The 15,205-nt window shown below is 47.7% G+C and overlaps 1 protein-coding gene across 3 annotated transcripts in view; it reads right to left on the minus strand.

The window, feature by feature from the left end:
• AP3B2 (adaptor related protein complex 3 subunit beta 2) overlaps positions 1 to 15,205 on the minus strand; it is a 40,670-nt gene that overhangs the window by 7,863 nt on the left and 17,602 nt on the right. For all 3 annotated transcript variants that reach the window (XM_032264845.1, XM_032264846.1, XM_032264847.1), the window contains exons 5-14: positions 12,361 to 12,521; positions 12,056 to 12,122; positions 11,781 to 11,963; positions 11,416 to 11,699; positions 11,168 to 11,222; positions 10,720 to 10,791; positions 9,095 to 9,157; positions 8,649 to 8,781; positions 8,252 to 8,361; positions 7,436 to 7,612 (exon numbers count right to left, since the gene is read on the minus strand). In XM_032264845.1, coding sequence (XP_032120736.1) covers positions 7,436 to 7,612; positions 8,252 to 8,361; positions 8,649 to 8,781; positions 9,095 to 9,157; positions 10,720 to 10,791; positions 11,168 to 11,222; positions 11,416 to 11,699; positions 11,781 to 11,963; positions 12,056 to 12,122; positions 12,361 to 12,521 — 1,305 coding nt within the window. The remainder of the gene's footprint in view (positions 1 to 7,435; positions 7,613 to 8,251; positions 8,362 to 8,648; positions 8,782 to 9,094; positions 9,158 to 10,719; positions 10,792 to 11,167; positions 11,223 to 11,415; positions 11,700 to 11,780; positions 11,964 to 12,055; positions 12,123 to 12,360; positions 12,522 to 15,205) is intronic.

Below are 15,205 nucleotides of genomic sequence, written 5' to 3' on the forward strand. Positions count from 1 at the left end.
CTGCCCTTGTTCTGGGCTCAGCATTTTCTCTCATTTCTCTGGCCCTGCCTCTGATGACCCCAACTTTGACAACTGCCTTGGGCCAGCAAAAGAGGTTTTCCTTTTGGACTGTCCCCATTCCTGGCTCTGCGCTCCATTCTTCCCCAGGTTTGTGGTCCCTACCACTCCAGGCCTGTCCTGCCTTTTTACTCTAGGGTAGCAGGGTATGTGGAAGTCTGGAACACTCTGCTGGACTTCACAGTTTCCAGGCTCCATCACCCAGGGGGGAATTAGACAACAAAAAGAGAGTGGAGATAAATAGGGGTCCCTTTGGCAGGGCCCACCCTCATTCCCTATCCACCCACTTAGTAGATTCTGAGCAGCCCAGGGATCTCAGAGGCCTTGATCCTTCCCTGGAAGGTTATAATGACATCAAGGCAAACTGCAGCTTCCCGTGGGTTTGCCGAGGTCATTAGGGTTCACGGTCTGCAGTCAGGGAAGCTACAACTGCAGACCTAAAATCTCTTCATTTCTGCCATGATCTTGGCCTAATCTGCCTTAACATGGCAACGTGGTAGCAGCTATCACCTATGGAGTGCCTTCTGGCACCAAGCACTGTGTTAGGTGCTTCACACTATCTCATCTAATCTCCCCAAACCTTCTGAAAGGTAGCTATTATTGCCCCCATTTTACAGAAGAGAAGCAGAATCATTAAGGGGCTTTTCCCAGGCTGAGGACCCCATCAGTACCCCGTCTAGGCTTGTATCTGCTGGAACTGCAACCTGTCTGCTTCCCTTCACTGCCTACCTGCTGACATAAGGAGCCTGCCCTGGCCCAGGTCTCCATGTTTCCATCTCTTGTGACCAAGATCAAAACCACCAAGTAGCCAACAACCAGAGTGCCCAGGGGCATCAGGGGCCAGCAGGAGGGAGCCTGGAACTGACTGATCTTCCTGAGGTTTATGGTACCATACTGTCACATGCAGCCTTGGACATGGTTAACCCAGCTAATCTGACAAGAATATCAAGCAGATGTCCATGCAATCCCTATCAACATACCAATGATATTCTTCACAGAAATAGAAAAAGCAATCCTAAAATTTATATGGAACCACGAAAGACCCAGAGTAGCCAAAGCTATCCTGAGCAAGAACAAAACTGGAAGAATGGCATTATCTGACTTCAAATTATACTACAGAGCTATAGTAACCAAGGCAGCATGGTACTGTCATAGAAGCAGACATAGAGACAAATGGAACAGAATAGAGAACCCAAAAATAAATCCATACATCTACAGTGAATTTTTTTTCTTTTTTTTTTTGAGAAGGAGTTTCGCTCTTGTTACCCAGGCTAGAGTGCAGTGGTGCAATCTCGGCTCCCTGCAACCTCCACCTCACAGATTCAAGCAATTCTCCTGCCTCAGCCTCCTGAGTAGCCGGGATTACAAGCACCCGCCACCATGCCCAGCTAATTTTTGTATTTTCAGTAGAGACAGGGTTTTGCCATGTTGGCCAGGCTGGTCTCAAACTCCTGACCTTAGGTGATCCACCCACCTCAGCCTCCCAAAGTGCTGGGATTACAGGTGTGAGCCACCACACCCGAATGTTAATTCATTTAGGACAGAGTTGTCAAGAACATACAATAGAGAAAGGAGAGTTTCTTCAATAAATTGTGCTGGCAAAACTGGTTATCCATATGGAGAAGAATAAAATTAGACCCCTATCTCTTGCCATATGCAAAAATCAAATCATAATGGATTAAAAACTTAAATCTAATACCTCAAACTATGAAACTACTAAAAGAAAACTTTAGAGAAATTCTCAAGGACATTGTACTGGGCAAAGATTTCTTGAGTAATACCCCTCCAGCACAGGCAACCAAAGGAAAATAGACATGGGATCACAACAAATTTGAAAGCTTCTGCACAGCAAAGGAATCAACAAAGACAAGCCACAGAATAGGAGAAAAAAAATTGCAAACTACCCATGTGACAAGAGATTAATAACCAGAATATGTAAGGAGCTCAAACAACTCAAGAGGGAAAAAAAATCCAATAATCTGATTTAAAAATGGGCAAAAGATCTGAGGAGACATTTCTGAAAAGAAGACATACAAGTAGCAAACAGGTATATGAAAAGGTGATCAACATCATTGAGCATTAGAGAAATGCAAATCAAAACTACAAACAAAGGCCAGGCATGGTGGTTCATGCTTGTAATCCCAGCACTTTGGGAGGCTGAGGCAGGTAGATCACCTGAGGTCAGGAGTTTGATACCAGCCTGACCAACATGGCGAAACCCCATCTCTACTAAAAATATGAAACTTAGCCAGGCGTGGTGGCGCATGCCTGTAGTCCCAGCTACTCAGGAGGCTGAGGCAAAAGAATCACCTGAACCACAGAGACAGAGGTTGCAGTGAGCCAAGATTGTACCACTGCACACTCCAGCCTGGGTGACAAAGCAACACTCTGTTTCAAAAAACAAAACAAATAAAAACACAATAATATATCATCTCACTCCAAGTAAAATGGCTTACATCCAAAAGATAGCCAATAACAAATGCTAGCAAGGACATGGAGAAAAGGCAACCCTTGTACACTGTTAGTGGCAATGTGTATGAAGAACAGTTTGGAGGTTCCTTAAAAAACTAAACATAGTGCTACCGTATGATATACCCCAATCCCAATACTAGGTATGTACCCCAAAGTAAGGAAATCAGTATATTGAAGTGATATCTGTACTCCCATAGACACTCTCTACCCATAGACACTGAGTGTTTATTGTAGCACTGTTCACAATAGCCAAGATTTGAGAGCAACTTAAGTGTCTGTCAACAGACAAATGGATAAAGAAAATATGGTACATACACACAATGCAGAATGAGATCCTGTCATCTGCAACAACATGAATACAGTTAGAGGTCATTATGTTAAGTGAAATAAGTAGCCGGGCGTGGTGGCTCAAGCCTGTAATCCCAGCACTTTGGGAGGCCGAGGCGGGTGGATCACGAGGTCAAGAGATCGAGACCATCCTGGTCAACATGGTGAAACCCCGTCTCTACTAAAAATACAAAAAATTAGCTGGGCATGGTGGTGCGTGCCTGTAATCCCAGATACTCAGGAGGCTGAGGCAGGAGAATTGCCTGAACCCAGGAGGCGGAGGTTGCGGTGAGCCGAGATCGCGCCATTGCACTCCAGCCTGGGAAACAAGAGCGAGACCCCCCTCCAAAAAAAAAAAAAAAAAAAAACATAAGCCAAGCACAGAAAAACAAACTTCACATGTTCTCACTTACTTGTGAGGGCTAAAAATTAAAAGAATTGAACTCATGGAGATAGAGAATAGAACAATGGTTACCAGAGGCTGAGAAGGGTACTGGGTGGGGAGAAGTGGGATGGTTAATAGATACAAAATTATAGTTCTATAGAATGCATAAGATCTGGTGTTTGATAGCCCAACAGGGTAACCACAGTCAACAATAATTTATTATACATTTAAAAGTAACTAAAAGAGGCCAGGTGCAGTGGCTCATGCCTGTAATCTCAGCACTCCGGGGAGCCCAAGTCGGGTGGATCATGAGGTCAAGAGATCAAGACCATCTTGGCCAACATGGTGCAACCCCGTTTCTACTAAAAGTACAAAAATTAGCTGGGCATGGTGGAGTGTGCCTATAGTTTCAGCTACTCGGGTAGCTGAGGCAGGAGAATCGCTTGAACGCAGGAGGCAAAGGTTACAATGAGCCGAGATCACGCCACAGCACTCCAGCCTAGTGGCAAGAGCAAGACTTCGTCTCAAAAAAAAAAAAAAAAAAAAAAAAAAACCTAACTAAAAGAATTGGATTGTTTGTAACACAAAGATAAATGCTTGAGGGAATGGATACCCCATTCCCTGATGTAATTGTTATGTATTGTATGCCTGTATCAAAATATCTCATGTACCCCATAAATATATACACTTACTATATACCCATAAATTTAAAAAATAAAAAAAATAAAGACTGTCTTGCTAGCAGACTGGCTCTAAAGACTTTCTTCCTTGTGGCTTTGGAGAAATAAGCATCCATGTTGGGAAGCCCACGTGGCAAGGAGCTAAGGATGGCCTCTAGAAGGCCCCTGCTGACAGCCAGCAAGAAGCCAGGGCCACAATTCTACAACCATAAAGAAGTAGATCCTGGCACCATGTAACTTGGAAGTGAACCTTTCCCCAGTACAGCCTCCAGATAAAAACTCAGCCTTGGCTGACACCTCAATTGTAGCCTTGCATAAGATCCAACTAAGCCATATCTGAACTCTCTACCCACAGACAGTGTGAAAATAAATGTGTGTTGTTTGAAGCCACTAAATTTATAGTAATTTATTATGTAGCAGAAAACTAATACAATTGATTAAATTGAATTCATGACCTCAAATGATCCGCCCACCTCGACCTCCCAAAGTGAATTACAGGTATGAGAAAGTAGAAAAAAATTTGGAAAAAATTATTTTGTATTTTTATGTATGTATTTATATATGTGTTTATTTATTTTTGAGATGGAGTCTTACTCTGTGGCCCAGGCTGGAGTGCAGTGGTGCCATCCAAGCTCACTGCAACCTCTGCCTCCTGGGTTCAAGCAATTCTCCTGCCTCAGCCTCCCAAGTAGCTGAGATTTCAGTGCACCACCATGCCCAGCTAATTTTTTTGTAGTTTTAGTAGAGACAGGGTTTTGCCATGTTGGTCAGGCTGGTCTTGAATTCATGACCTCAAATGATCCGCCCACCTCAACCTCCCAAAGTGAATTACAGGTATGAGCCACTGAACCCAGCCTGGAGGAAATTCTAAGTGAAAATTTTAACGGGAATGTGAATGGGAAAAAAATCTTACTAAATTTGAAAGCATTGGAAAGAAGCAGAAAAGTTTAAAATATTGGACAATAGACAGATGTACAGCTTCTGAATGACTATATATGGGAATAAAAAATAAGGAAATATAAAGTTAATGATGGTCTTTTCTAAGTGGTGGACTTATGAATAGTTTGAGCTTTTAATTTTCTGAGTTTTCCAAATGTTCTATGATGAGCATGTATTGCCTTTAGAATATTAAAAAAGTTTAATTTAAAAAGTTTTTAAACGCAATTCTGCAAAATTTATCAGTATCTTCCATTCACTGTAGAGGCAGTCAAATGGGATGGCTGTAGATCCCACTATGCCTCTGGCAGACCCTCCTGCCACACATCTCACCTGGCATATAAAAGGAAACTCACCTGCTACACAGTTTCCCCAGGTTCTATACCCAGGTAGCTGTAATAACCACTTTCACTACCATTCCCCCTTAAGCCCTCTGTCACTGCATATTATGCCTTTGTGGCCTCTGGTCTAGAATCTGATTATCTGCCAATCAATAGCAGGGCAGGGACCTCATCTTGGTCATTTCCTTGGCCTCAGCCTCGGTCAGGATCTGGAATGCAGTGGGGCCATGTCCAAATTGGAGAGAATGACTGAGATTGCTGTGTGGCCTTTTAGCAGGCCAGATTGCCACCCATGGTACCAGGATGGGAAGCATCACTGCTGTTTTGTAAGCACGGTCACGTGCACATCCAAACCACCTCCCTTCTAGTACACCAAAGATTCCCCTTTCTTCACCACTCCCAGAAGAGGCTGGGAAGAAAGGAGAAAGAAAGGGAGGACAAAAATCTTTATTCAATCAAATAACCATTCTGATGGGCCTACAAAGACTCACTTTCAGGTGCCTGAACAGCCTACTCTGGGTGCCCTGACGGGTTCGGACCTCCCGTGTCCTGCCTAGGAGAGGGTTCAGCTGTATATACCCACAGCCCTCTGTGCTAAACCTGATGACAGCTCTCACTGCTGTGTTTAAAATGTTTATTTTTGTCTTGTTTCTCCTACTTGGCTATGAGCATCTGGAGGCCTGTAAATGTTTCTCACTCATTGTCATATCCCCAGGACGTAGCACAGTACCAGGCAAATAGTAGGCCTGTATGTTAAATAAATGAACAAATGCACATGTAGCTCACAGTGACAACTTGGGGAAATGCCATGCAGACAGGCCCAGGCTTATGAAAACATGCCAATCTCATCATTCTGGGGTTCAGGACTCTGGCCCAGTGCTGAGCATGTCAGATTCCCGCCCACCTGGGTGGCTCCCCACCCCTGCTGCTTCATCTTTTCAGACATTCCTCCCACCTGCTCCTTCCTCCCACCTGAACAAAGGAAGTACACAAATATTTGTTCAATGATTGAATGCTTCCCCATGGTGCTCCCTGTCTCTCTAACTTCTCTCTCTCCAATCTGCTTTGCCCACAACACCGATACCCATAGACTCAGTTGCCTCCACATATAACTGCTGCCCTTTCTGACTCCTGATTAGAGTCCCAGCACTTGGTGGCTCTGCTTACCTCAGCTTGAGTCTCTGGGGCTCACTCTGGCCAAAGAAGACACTGAGAAAGACAAGTGCCACCATCCAAAGACTCCCATGCACAGTGAGCATGGCAGGGATGCTACAGTCTCCAGGGTATCCCTGCTATAAATTTGTAGACCCCAGCCACCTACCCAGATATTTTCCTTCAAGAATTGGCAGAGTCTTTTTATAAAGGGCCATCAAATAACTATTTTAGGCTTTGCAGGCTATACAGTCTGTTGCAACTAGTCAACTCTGCTGTTGTAAAACAAAAGCGGCCATAGATAGTTTTTTTTTTTCTTAGACCCAAGTTCAAGGGACCAACAAAAGCTCATTTACAAAAACAGGCATAGGCCAGATTCAGGCTATGGGCAGTAGTTTGCCAATCCCTGTCCTGCTGAACTGAGTTGGAGAGTGTGGAAACTGTCATGGTGTTTGATGTCCCTGACACCTTGAAAAGCTCAGCACATTGCTTTATTTTAGCAGAATCTCCTGGAACCATCTCAGGAGATGCCAGACACTAGGAGGCTCTGAATGTCCTGATACCACAACTTAGTTGAGCCTCATCCTTGGCTATATGTCTCTTATAACCTTTCACCTTGGGAATGATAGTGGCCACCAGCACCACCCAAGCCCAAGCAGAGATTCACCCCCTATCTTTGGCACAGACTGGCCAAGCATTGTCAAGCTTTGGGAAGGATCACAGACCACATCTCCTGGGATGCATGTGCTCACATCAGTATTTGCCACTGTTGGGCCCTTCACTTATCCCAATCAACTGTGGTTCTTCACAGCCCCAGAGTTCCAAGGTAGCAGACTAGAGGTTATAGCTTCATAGGAGAGCCTCTTCAACAGTGACCACCAGCACTACAAGGCCATTCAGTCCCCAGAATAGCTGTGGACATTCAAGTAGCATTGGTTACCTGGGCAGACCAGCCACCTTCCCTGATTCTTTTCCAAAATAGGAGCTAGAGTTCAGCCCTGCCTAGGGAGGGCCGAAAGAATACTGTCTGGGGAATTTCTGGGGACCAGAGTATTTGGGGGGGGCAGTCATCTCTCCATCTTTACCTGTTTAGAGTTGGTCAGGTAGAGCTTGGCTGCCAGGTTGATGATCTGCAGCTTGACAATATCCTCCTCTGCTGTGAATGACTTGGCCATTTTTCTTAAGACATCAGGTGCAATCCTGGGGACATGCTCACAGTACTCTCCAATGAGCCACAGGATGCTGGCTCGGGCCATGGGCACCTGTGGTTGCAGGAGAGGAGTTGCAGATGGGTAAATATGGGAAAGTGGGTGGGTGGGTGGGAATTGGACTTCCAGGGGAACAGCACTCCTCATCTGTGCTGGCCTATTGTATTATGGGTTCTCTGGAAATGGGAGTTGGGGGTGGTGGGAGACAGAGAGGTTAAAAGGTAGGCATTTCCTGGACAGCATTTTCCCTCTTCTCAAGGGGTTCATTAGCATAGAGCTTTTAAGACCCTAAGTCTGTCATGAGGTAAGACTGACTTTCTGGCTTCATTGTACCCTCAGTGTTTTATTTCCATGTTACTCTCCTGAATCTTTGGGAATGCCTGGTTTAGGTATTTCAGCTTAGTAGTGCCATAGGAAAAACACAGTATTTGTCACTCAACCATGGTTGGCTAGAGCTTTAGAGAGAAAGCAAGAGTAGTGGTAAAATCCATGGTGCTCAGTGAGGATCTCCAAAGGGAAGGTGAATCTTGGGTAACAAGATTAGGGTCACATGGTCCAGCATCTCTCCTCCTCCCACCTGAAAACCTAAGGCTTGGAAGTTGCTTTTGATAAGGCTACGGTATTTAATTGTATGGTCTTGAAATCATGGGGAGGACCTTGGGGTGGGGACTGAAAATGTGGCTACTCCCTCACCTGGATGTTGTCTGTAAGCTTTGCCAAGTGTTTGATGATCTCTCCATGTTGTGCTGGCTGCATCTGCAGCAATTTCTTAATGACGACCACTGACTCTGCAACCACAAGCTCTATGGAACAAAAATGAGTGTGTGGACCCTGGGACAGTCAGATGGCCACAATGAGGTGGACAGACACACCTGCAATCCCCCAGGCCCTTGGCTCTTTTTCTCAACCCCCTGCTCTTCTCAAGCAGCCCTCAGAGGCGTAGGAACACTTGGGCCCAGATCAAGACAGACAGACCAATGGACACACATTGTGCCTAGGCAGACTGGTAGATATCCACTGACCAGCAAAGTCAGACCTGCAGACGGACACTCACTGATCATCATGGTTGGACACTCAAGCAAACACTGACCATCACGGTTGGACAGCAGCTGCACCAGGCCATTGAGGCAGGTGTCACGGACTCGGCCGATGTTAGTTGCACAGCGTCCAATGGCCTGGATTGTGGCTGCCACAAAGTCCTTGTCCATGCTGCGAATATAGGTCTGTGGAATATGACAAAGAAATCCCTCAGTGACCCTGCAGGCTTGAGAGTGAACTTCAAGAAGGCAGTAGCACTCCTTTTATGACTCATCATGCCAGACTAAGACCTGGGAAAGAGAGTGATACCTCCACCCCCAATCAAGTGATTCCTCGGCCCAAAGCCAGCCAAAGACATTGGAAGGGGAACATAAGACAATAATTTCTCCAGCTTTGGGCTCATAAGAGGAGGTTTGACCCACCAGGGCAATTCTCACTGAGCACAAGGATCTGATGGGCACCTCTCCCAGGCCATTCTGACTGGGAGCTGGCCTGTACCTGGAATTCCCGTAGGACAGTAGGAATGTTGGTCTCATTGGCCAGGTTTGTCAGCACTTCCAGCTGCAGGGACGGGTGGAGAGGCAGAAAATGGGTGGGGTGGCCAGTGGGCTTTCTGTGTTTTCATTCCACATATACTTCGCAAACCAGAAAACAATCCTCATGACAGCCCTGCATCATCCTCAGACTGATGAGGGAACTGACAGGTTATGAAACTTGTCTAGAAATCAAAAGGACCAGTTTCCCTACAGAGTATGCTTATAGTATGGTCATGTCACCTCCCTACTCCATTGAAAACGTAAAGCTTCATATCGCTTTTAGGAGAAGACCATCGTCTTCACCATGGTCTGTAAGTCCCTGAATGATCTGCCTGCTGTCTACCTCCCATCTCCCATCACTCTCCCCCTTGCTTTCCAGGCCCCAGTCCCACTCCACTTCGTAACCCAGGGTCTTCGCAGATGCTGTTTTCCTCTGCATGGAGCAGTTCTTCCCATTTCTGTCCCTGCATAATTCATGTTCATCTCCCAGGCTTCAGCTCAAGTCTCATATCCTCCAGAAAAACTTCCCTGAAACCAGACTACATGAAGTCTCCCTATTTTATGCCCTGATGGCTCTCCACACTTTCTTCCATATTTCTTAAATGGACTTTTACATTTGCCTTGTGATTAGCTACTTAATGTCTCCTCATTCCCCCATCTGTAAGCTCCACAGAGGCAGGGTCCCTGATTAGTTGCTCCATCTTGCACCCCTAGAACACAGTGGATGTTCGCAAGGGTTAGGAGGATTAACTTGCTAAAGGAAATCACTCAATGATGAGGCAGCAGAGCAGTAATCAAATGGAGGCACAGGCTCCTGCCACTTTCCTTGTCTGTGAATGTTTGCAGGAAAGCCTGAGGGGGCAGGCATGTGGGGACCATAACACTGTGAGTAGGAGACAGAAACCTTGCAGTGCGAAAAGCATGAACCTTGGAGTCAGCAGAATAGCAGAACTGTGTGACCTGGGGCAATTACCTCCCAGAGTCTACTTTTTTTTTTTTTTTTGAGATGGAGTTTTGCTCTTGTCACCCAGGTTGGAGTGCAGTGGTGCAATCTCGGCTCACTTCAACCTCCCAGGTTGAAGTGATTCTCCTGCCTCAGTCTCCCAAGTAGCTGGGATTACAGGCGCCCACTGCCACACCTGGCTAATTTTTGTGTTTTTAGTAGAGATGGGGTTTCACCATGTTGGCCAGGTTGGTCTGGAACTCCTGACCTCAGGTGATCTGCCTGCCTCGGCCTCCTGAAGTGCTGGCATTACAGGTGTGAGCCACCGTGCTCGGCCAGAGTCTACATTTTTATAAAAGGAACATAATGTACATATCCTGAGATTATTATGAAGTGATATCAGGTTATTTCATATATGAAGAATAGCAGCTATATACCAGGTACTCGGCAAAAAGCAGTTCCCTTGTCCCCCTGACCCTCCTTAGCCCAGCTCCCTGAACAAACAGCTCCAGCTGGAGAAGTCATGGGCTCCTGGGCTCAGCCCCAGAAATAGGAAGGCACCAAGGGGGCCACTGTGAGTTATCTGAGTGGGTCCGTCGAATGGAGAGGGCTGGAAGGCACATGCACTTCTGTGCCTCACTCACCTTCAGGATCTTGATCTGGGTGGGGTCGGTGGACCTGATGTAGAAGCTCTTCAGGTAGGGCTCAAACATACCCTGGCACAAGAGAGGCAGTCAGGGAGCTCCACCGCAGCCCCACGCCTGCCTTGCTGCCCAGAGACACCCCTCCTATCCTGACCCAGCGCCCGGCATCCTTCACTCCTCACCACTGCCCTCCACTCCTCAAGTCTTCCCTCGTCCATCTCAGATCTGACCAGCTCTTTTTCCGCTGGGCATCCCACCTCAGCGGCCCCTCAGGATCCAGGCCGTGCTCCCTATCTGTGTTTGCGGCCTCCCCTGCCCCATCCTCTGCACAGCCAGCGTATTCCTCTGTTTTCCGTTTCCACCGCCCCGGTCCCGGCCCGACAGCGCCTCCAGAGCCTGCAGAAGCGGCCCTCGGACTGCGAGGACAGGCCTGCGGTCTCAGGCTCACCCGGCGCTTGATGGACATGGTGGCCACGTTCTGGAGCACGACGTACTGCACCTCACTGCGGAGAGGACGGGTCAGAGGGACCCTCGGTTGCGGCAAGGGGCAGCGGATGAGGGGAAGGATGGGGCAAGTGGTTGCGGGTAGAGGACGAGGGCGGAGGGCCGATGAGGAGGCGGCTGGTGGGCGTGAGGGGGGCGGGGCCGGGCAGCGCGGGACCAGGGCGGGAGGTGGGGGGCGAGGGCTGGGCGCACCTGTGACTGCGCAGCAGGCGCACCAGCGCCTTGGCGATGACGCCCACCTCCGCCTTGGGGGCCAGGTGGAAGTAGAGCTGCGCCACCGCCATGACCACCGCGGCGCTGCGGCTCTGCAGCAGGGGCTTGGTGTTGCGCAGCAGCAGCCGGTGGTCCGGGTCCATGACGTAGGGCTTTCGGGCGGGGAGCGCCGAGGCGGCCGCATCCTCCGATCCTGCGCCCTTGGCCTCGTCCTCCTCCGAGCCATAAAAGGCTTTCTCCGCGTTCTCCTCTAGCAGGGATTCCTGGATGGGGAGACCGACGGGCCTGTGGGCGCCTCCCGGGGACGCCCTCCCGCCCGCTCTGCCGGAGCGGGGTCCACTCACGTTCTGGGTGGGGCTCAGGAACTGTGTGCGGGCGTAGCGGGTGAGCATGCTGATGATGACCACCTGGCCCCACTCCTCCACGTCGATCAGTAGGTTACAGAGTTTCCGGTAGTTTTTGTGAATCAGGTCGATGCGCTCCGGGCAGACCTCTTCAAAGGCCATCACCACGCTGCCGGCCACCAGCTGAGGAAAGAACAAAGGCGAGAGGGTGAACGCGAAGGATGGAAGGCCGGCTGTCGGTCACTACCCCTCCCGGAGTGCCTGTATACACGCACCGTGGTCTTATCGGCCAGAAGCTTCTCAATGACTTCTATCAGCTGATCCTTCTGGTCAGAGTCCAAACTGAGGGAGAAATCGGTTAAGGGAAGTTGCCCCTCTCGGCCCCAGCTTTCCCAGTATCTGCCAAGCTTTGCTCACCTCCTGTACCCCAACCCTATTGTTCTCCTCCATCTCTGTCAGTTCCCGAAACTGCCTTCCCCAAACCCTCTGAGAAACAGCGGGCAAGACTTAGGAAAGGACAGAGGTGGGTTGGGAACTAGGAGCCAGCCCCCTGGGGAGCATGGGACAGGGCTGGACATACCTGTAGAGTTTAGGGATGGCATGAGCAGCTGTTTTCCGCACATAGGGTGACATGTCCGAGGCGGCTTCCTTGATAGCTAGCATCATGATGGGCACTATGATGGGCACACGGATGCTAGAGAGGACACGGAGGGCACTGGCACGAATCAGCTGGTTGGGGTCCTAGAGGCAGAGGTGGAGGCAGAGCTATGAAAGGTCACCAGGTGCCCTGATAGGGGAGGCCACACTTTTGGAAGTCACTGTCCCCAGCGACCACCAGCTCTTGCTTCCCTGCCCCCTGAACAGAGCCTGGATGGTGTGCCACTGCTGGGTACATGGAAGACACCTAATTTTGGCTCTGGTTGCAGAAATCTGACACCTGAACAGGTGTCACAATAGGCAGCTTCACTTCCAGAAAAACTGAAAAACTTTTAGAACACCTAAAGTTGCTGAAACACCTGAAACAGTTCCTGTTCCTTGTAAGAGTTTTTTGGAGGGTGTCTGTTTTAATGCCTGAGGTGACTGCCCAGCAGATGCAAGCTGGTCTTCCTTCTGGAGTTCAGCCTTACGCTCCCTCCTCCCAGCAATCATTGCAAAAGCTGCTGTTCTTCCACAGTGTTTAAAACAGGATAGGTGTGTAGGCCCTTCCTTCTTTTTTTTTTTTCCTTTCTTTGAGATGGAGTCTTGCTCTGTCACCCAGGCTAGAGTGCAGTGGCACAATCTCGGCTCACTGAAACCTCCGCCTCCTGGGTTCAAGTGATTCTCCTGCCTCAGCCTCCTGGGTAGCTGCGACTAAAGACACATGCCACCAATGCCCGCTAATTTTTTGTATTTTTAGTAGATATGGCGTTTCACCATGTTGGCCAGGCTGGTCTTGAACTCCTGGCCTCAACTGATCTGCCCGCCTCAGCCTCCCAAAGTGCTGGGATTACAGATGTGAGCCACCGCACCCAGCCTCAAGCCCTTCCTCTTTATTTCTATTGCATCCTATACAGAACTTACAAAAGCATTAGTTACACTGTATTGTGATCATGTGGCTTAGGACTGTCTTCCCACTATCATCAGCAGCAGCTATAAATTACAGGCATACTTCGGAGATATTGTGGGTTTGATTCTAGACTTCAGCAATAAAGCAAATGTCGCACTAAAATGAGTCACATAAAGTTTTTGGTTTCCTGGTGCATACAGGGAAACCAAAGTTATGTTTATAGTTACAACTACTTGGGAACCTGAGGTAAGAGAATAACTTGAGCCCAGGGAGTTTGAGGCCAAAATGAGCTATGTATGTTCATGCCAATGCACTCCAGACTGAGCAACAGAGTGAGATCCTATCTCCAAGAAAGAAAAAAAAGTTTATACTGTAGTCTACTAAGCATGCAATAGCATTATGTCTTAAAAAAAACAATATACACTGGGCATGATGGCTCATGCCTGTAATCCCAACACTCTGGGAGGCTGAGGTAGGAAGATTGCTTGAGCCTAGGAATTCAAGACTGGCCTGAGCAACATAAGGAGACCTCAGTCTCTACCAAAAAAAAAAATTTTTTTTTGAAGTCAATCCTCTTAAACTCTCCCTCTGTTTTATCAACTAAGTTTATGTAATATTCTAAATCCTTTGTTGTCATTTCAACAATGTTCACAGCATCTGCACCAGGTGTAGATTCCATTTTAAGAAAACACTTTCTTTGTTCGTCCCTAAGAAGCACGTCCTCATCCGTTCAAGTTTTATCATGAGATTGCAGCAATTCAGTCACATTTTCAGAGTTCACTTTTCATTCTGCTTCTGTCACTAGTTCCACAACATATGTAGTTACTTTCTCCACGGAAGTCTTGAACCCCTCAAAGTCATCCATGGAGCTTGCAATCAACTTCTTCCAAACTCCTGTTCATGTTAATCTTTTGACCTCCTCCCATGAATCATGAATGTTCCCAATGGCATCTAGAATGGTGAATCCGTTCCAGGTTTTCAATTTACTTTGCACAGATCCATGAGAGGAATCACTATCTATGGCAGCTCTAGTCTTATGAAATGTCTTTTTTTTTTTTTTTTTTTTTTTTTTTTTTAAGATGGAGTCTCGATGTATCACCAGGCTGAAGTGCAGTGGTGCTATCTCAGCTTACCACAAACTCCACCTCCCAGGTTCAAGCGACTCTCCTGCCTCAGCCTCCTGAGTAGCTGGGACTACAAAAGCGCACCACCACACCCAGCTAATTTTTGTATTCTTAGTAGAGACAGGGTTTCACCATGTTGGCCAGGATGGTCTCGATCTCTTGACCTTGTGATCCACCTGCCTCGGCCTCCCAAAATGCTGAGATTACAGGCATGAGCCACTGCACCCGGCCACAAGATGTATTTTTTAAAAAAAACTTAAAAGTAAACTATACGACCTTTTGGGAAAAAAAAAAAAAAAAAAGACTTTAAAGTCAAAATTACTCCTTGATCCATAGGCTGCAGAACTGATCCTGTGTTAGTAGGCATGAAATCATTAATCTCCTTGTACATCTCCATCAAAGCTCTTGAGTGACCAAGTGCATTGTCAGTGAGCAGTGATATTATGAAAGGAATCTTTTTCTGTAAGCATCAACAAGGGGCTTAAAAAATTCAGTAAACTTGGCCGGGCGCGGTGGCTCAAGCCTGTAATCCCAGCACTTTGGGAGGCTGAGGCAGGTGGATCACGAGGTCAAGAGATCGAGACCATCCTGGTCAACATGGTGAAACCCCGTCTCTACTAAAAATACAAAACATTAGCTGGGCATGGTGGCGCGTGCCTGTAATCCCAGCTACTCAGGAGTCTGAGGCAGGAGAATTGCCTGAACCCGGGAGGCGGAGGTTGCGGTGAGCCGAGATCGTGCCATTGCACTCCAGC

This window comes from Sapajus apella, unplaced genomic scaffold (assembly GCF_009761245.1).
Source record: "Sapajus apella isolate SASKATOON/1434 unplaced genomic scaffold, GSC_monkey_1.0 scaffold147, whole genome shotgun sequence".
NCBI classification, from domain to species: domain Eukaryota; kingdom Metazoa; phylum Chordata; class Mammalia; order Primates; family Cebidae; genus Sapajus; species Sapajus apella.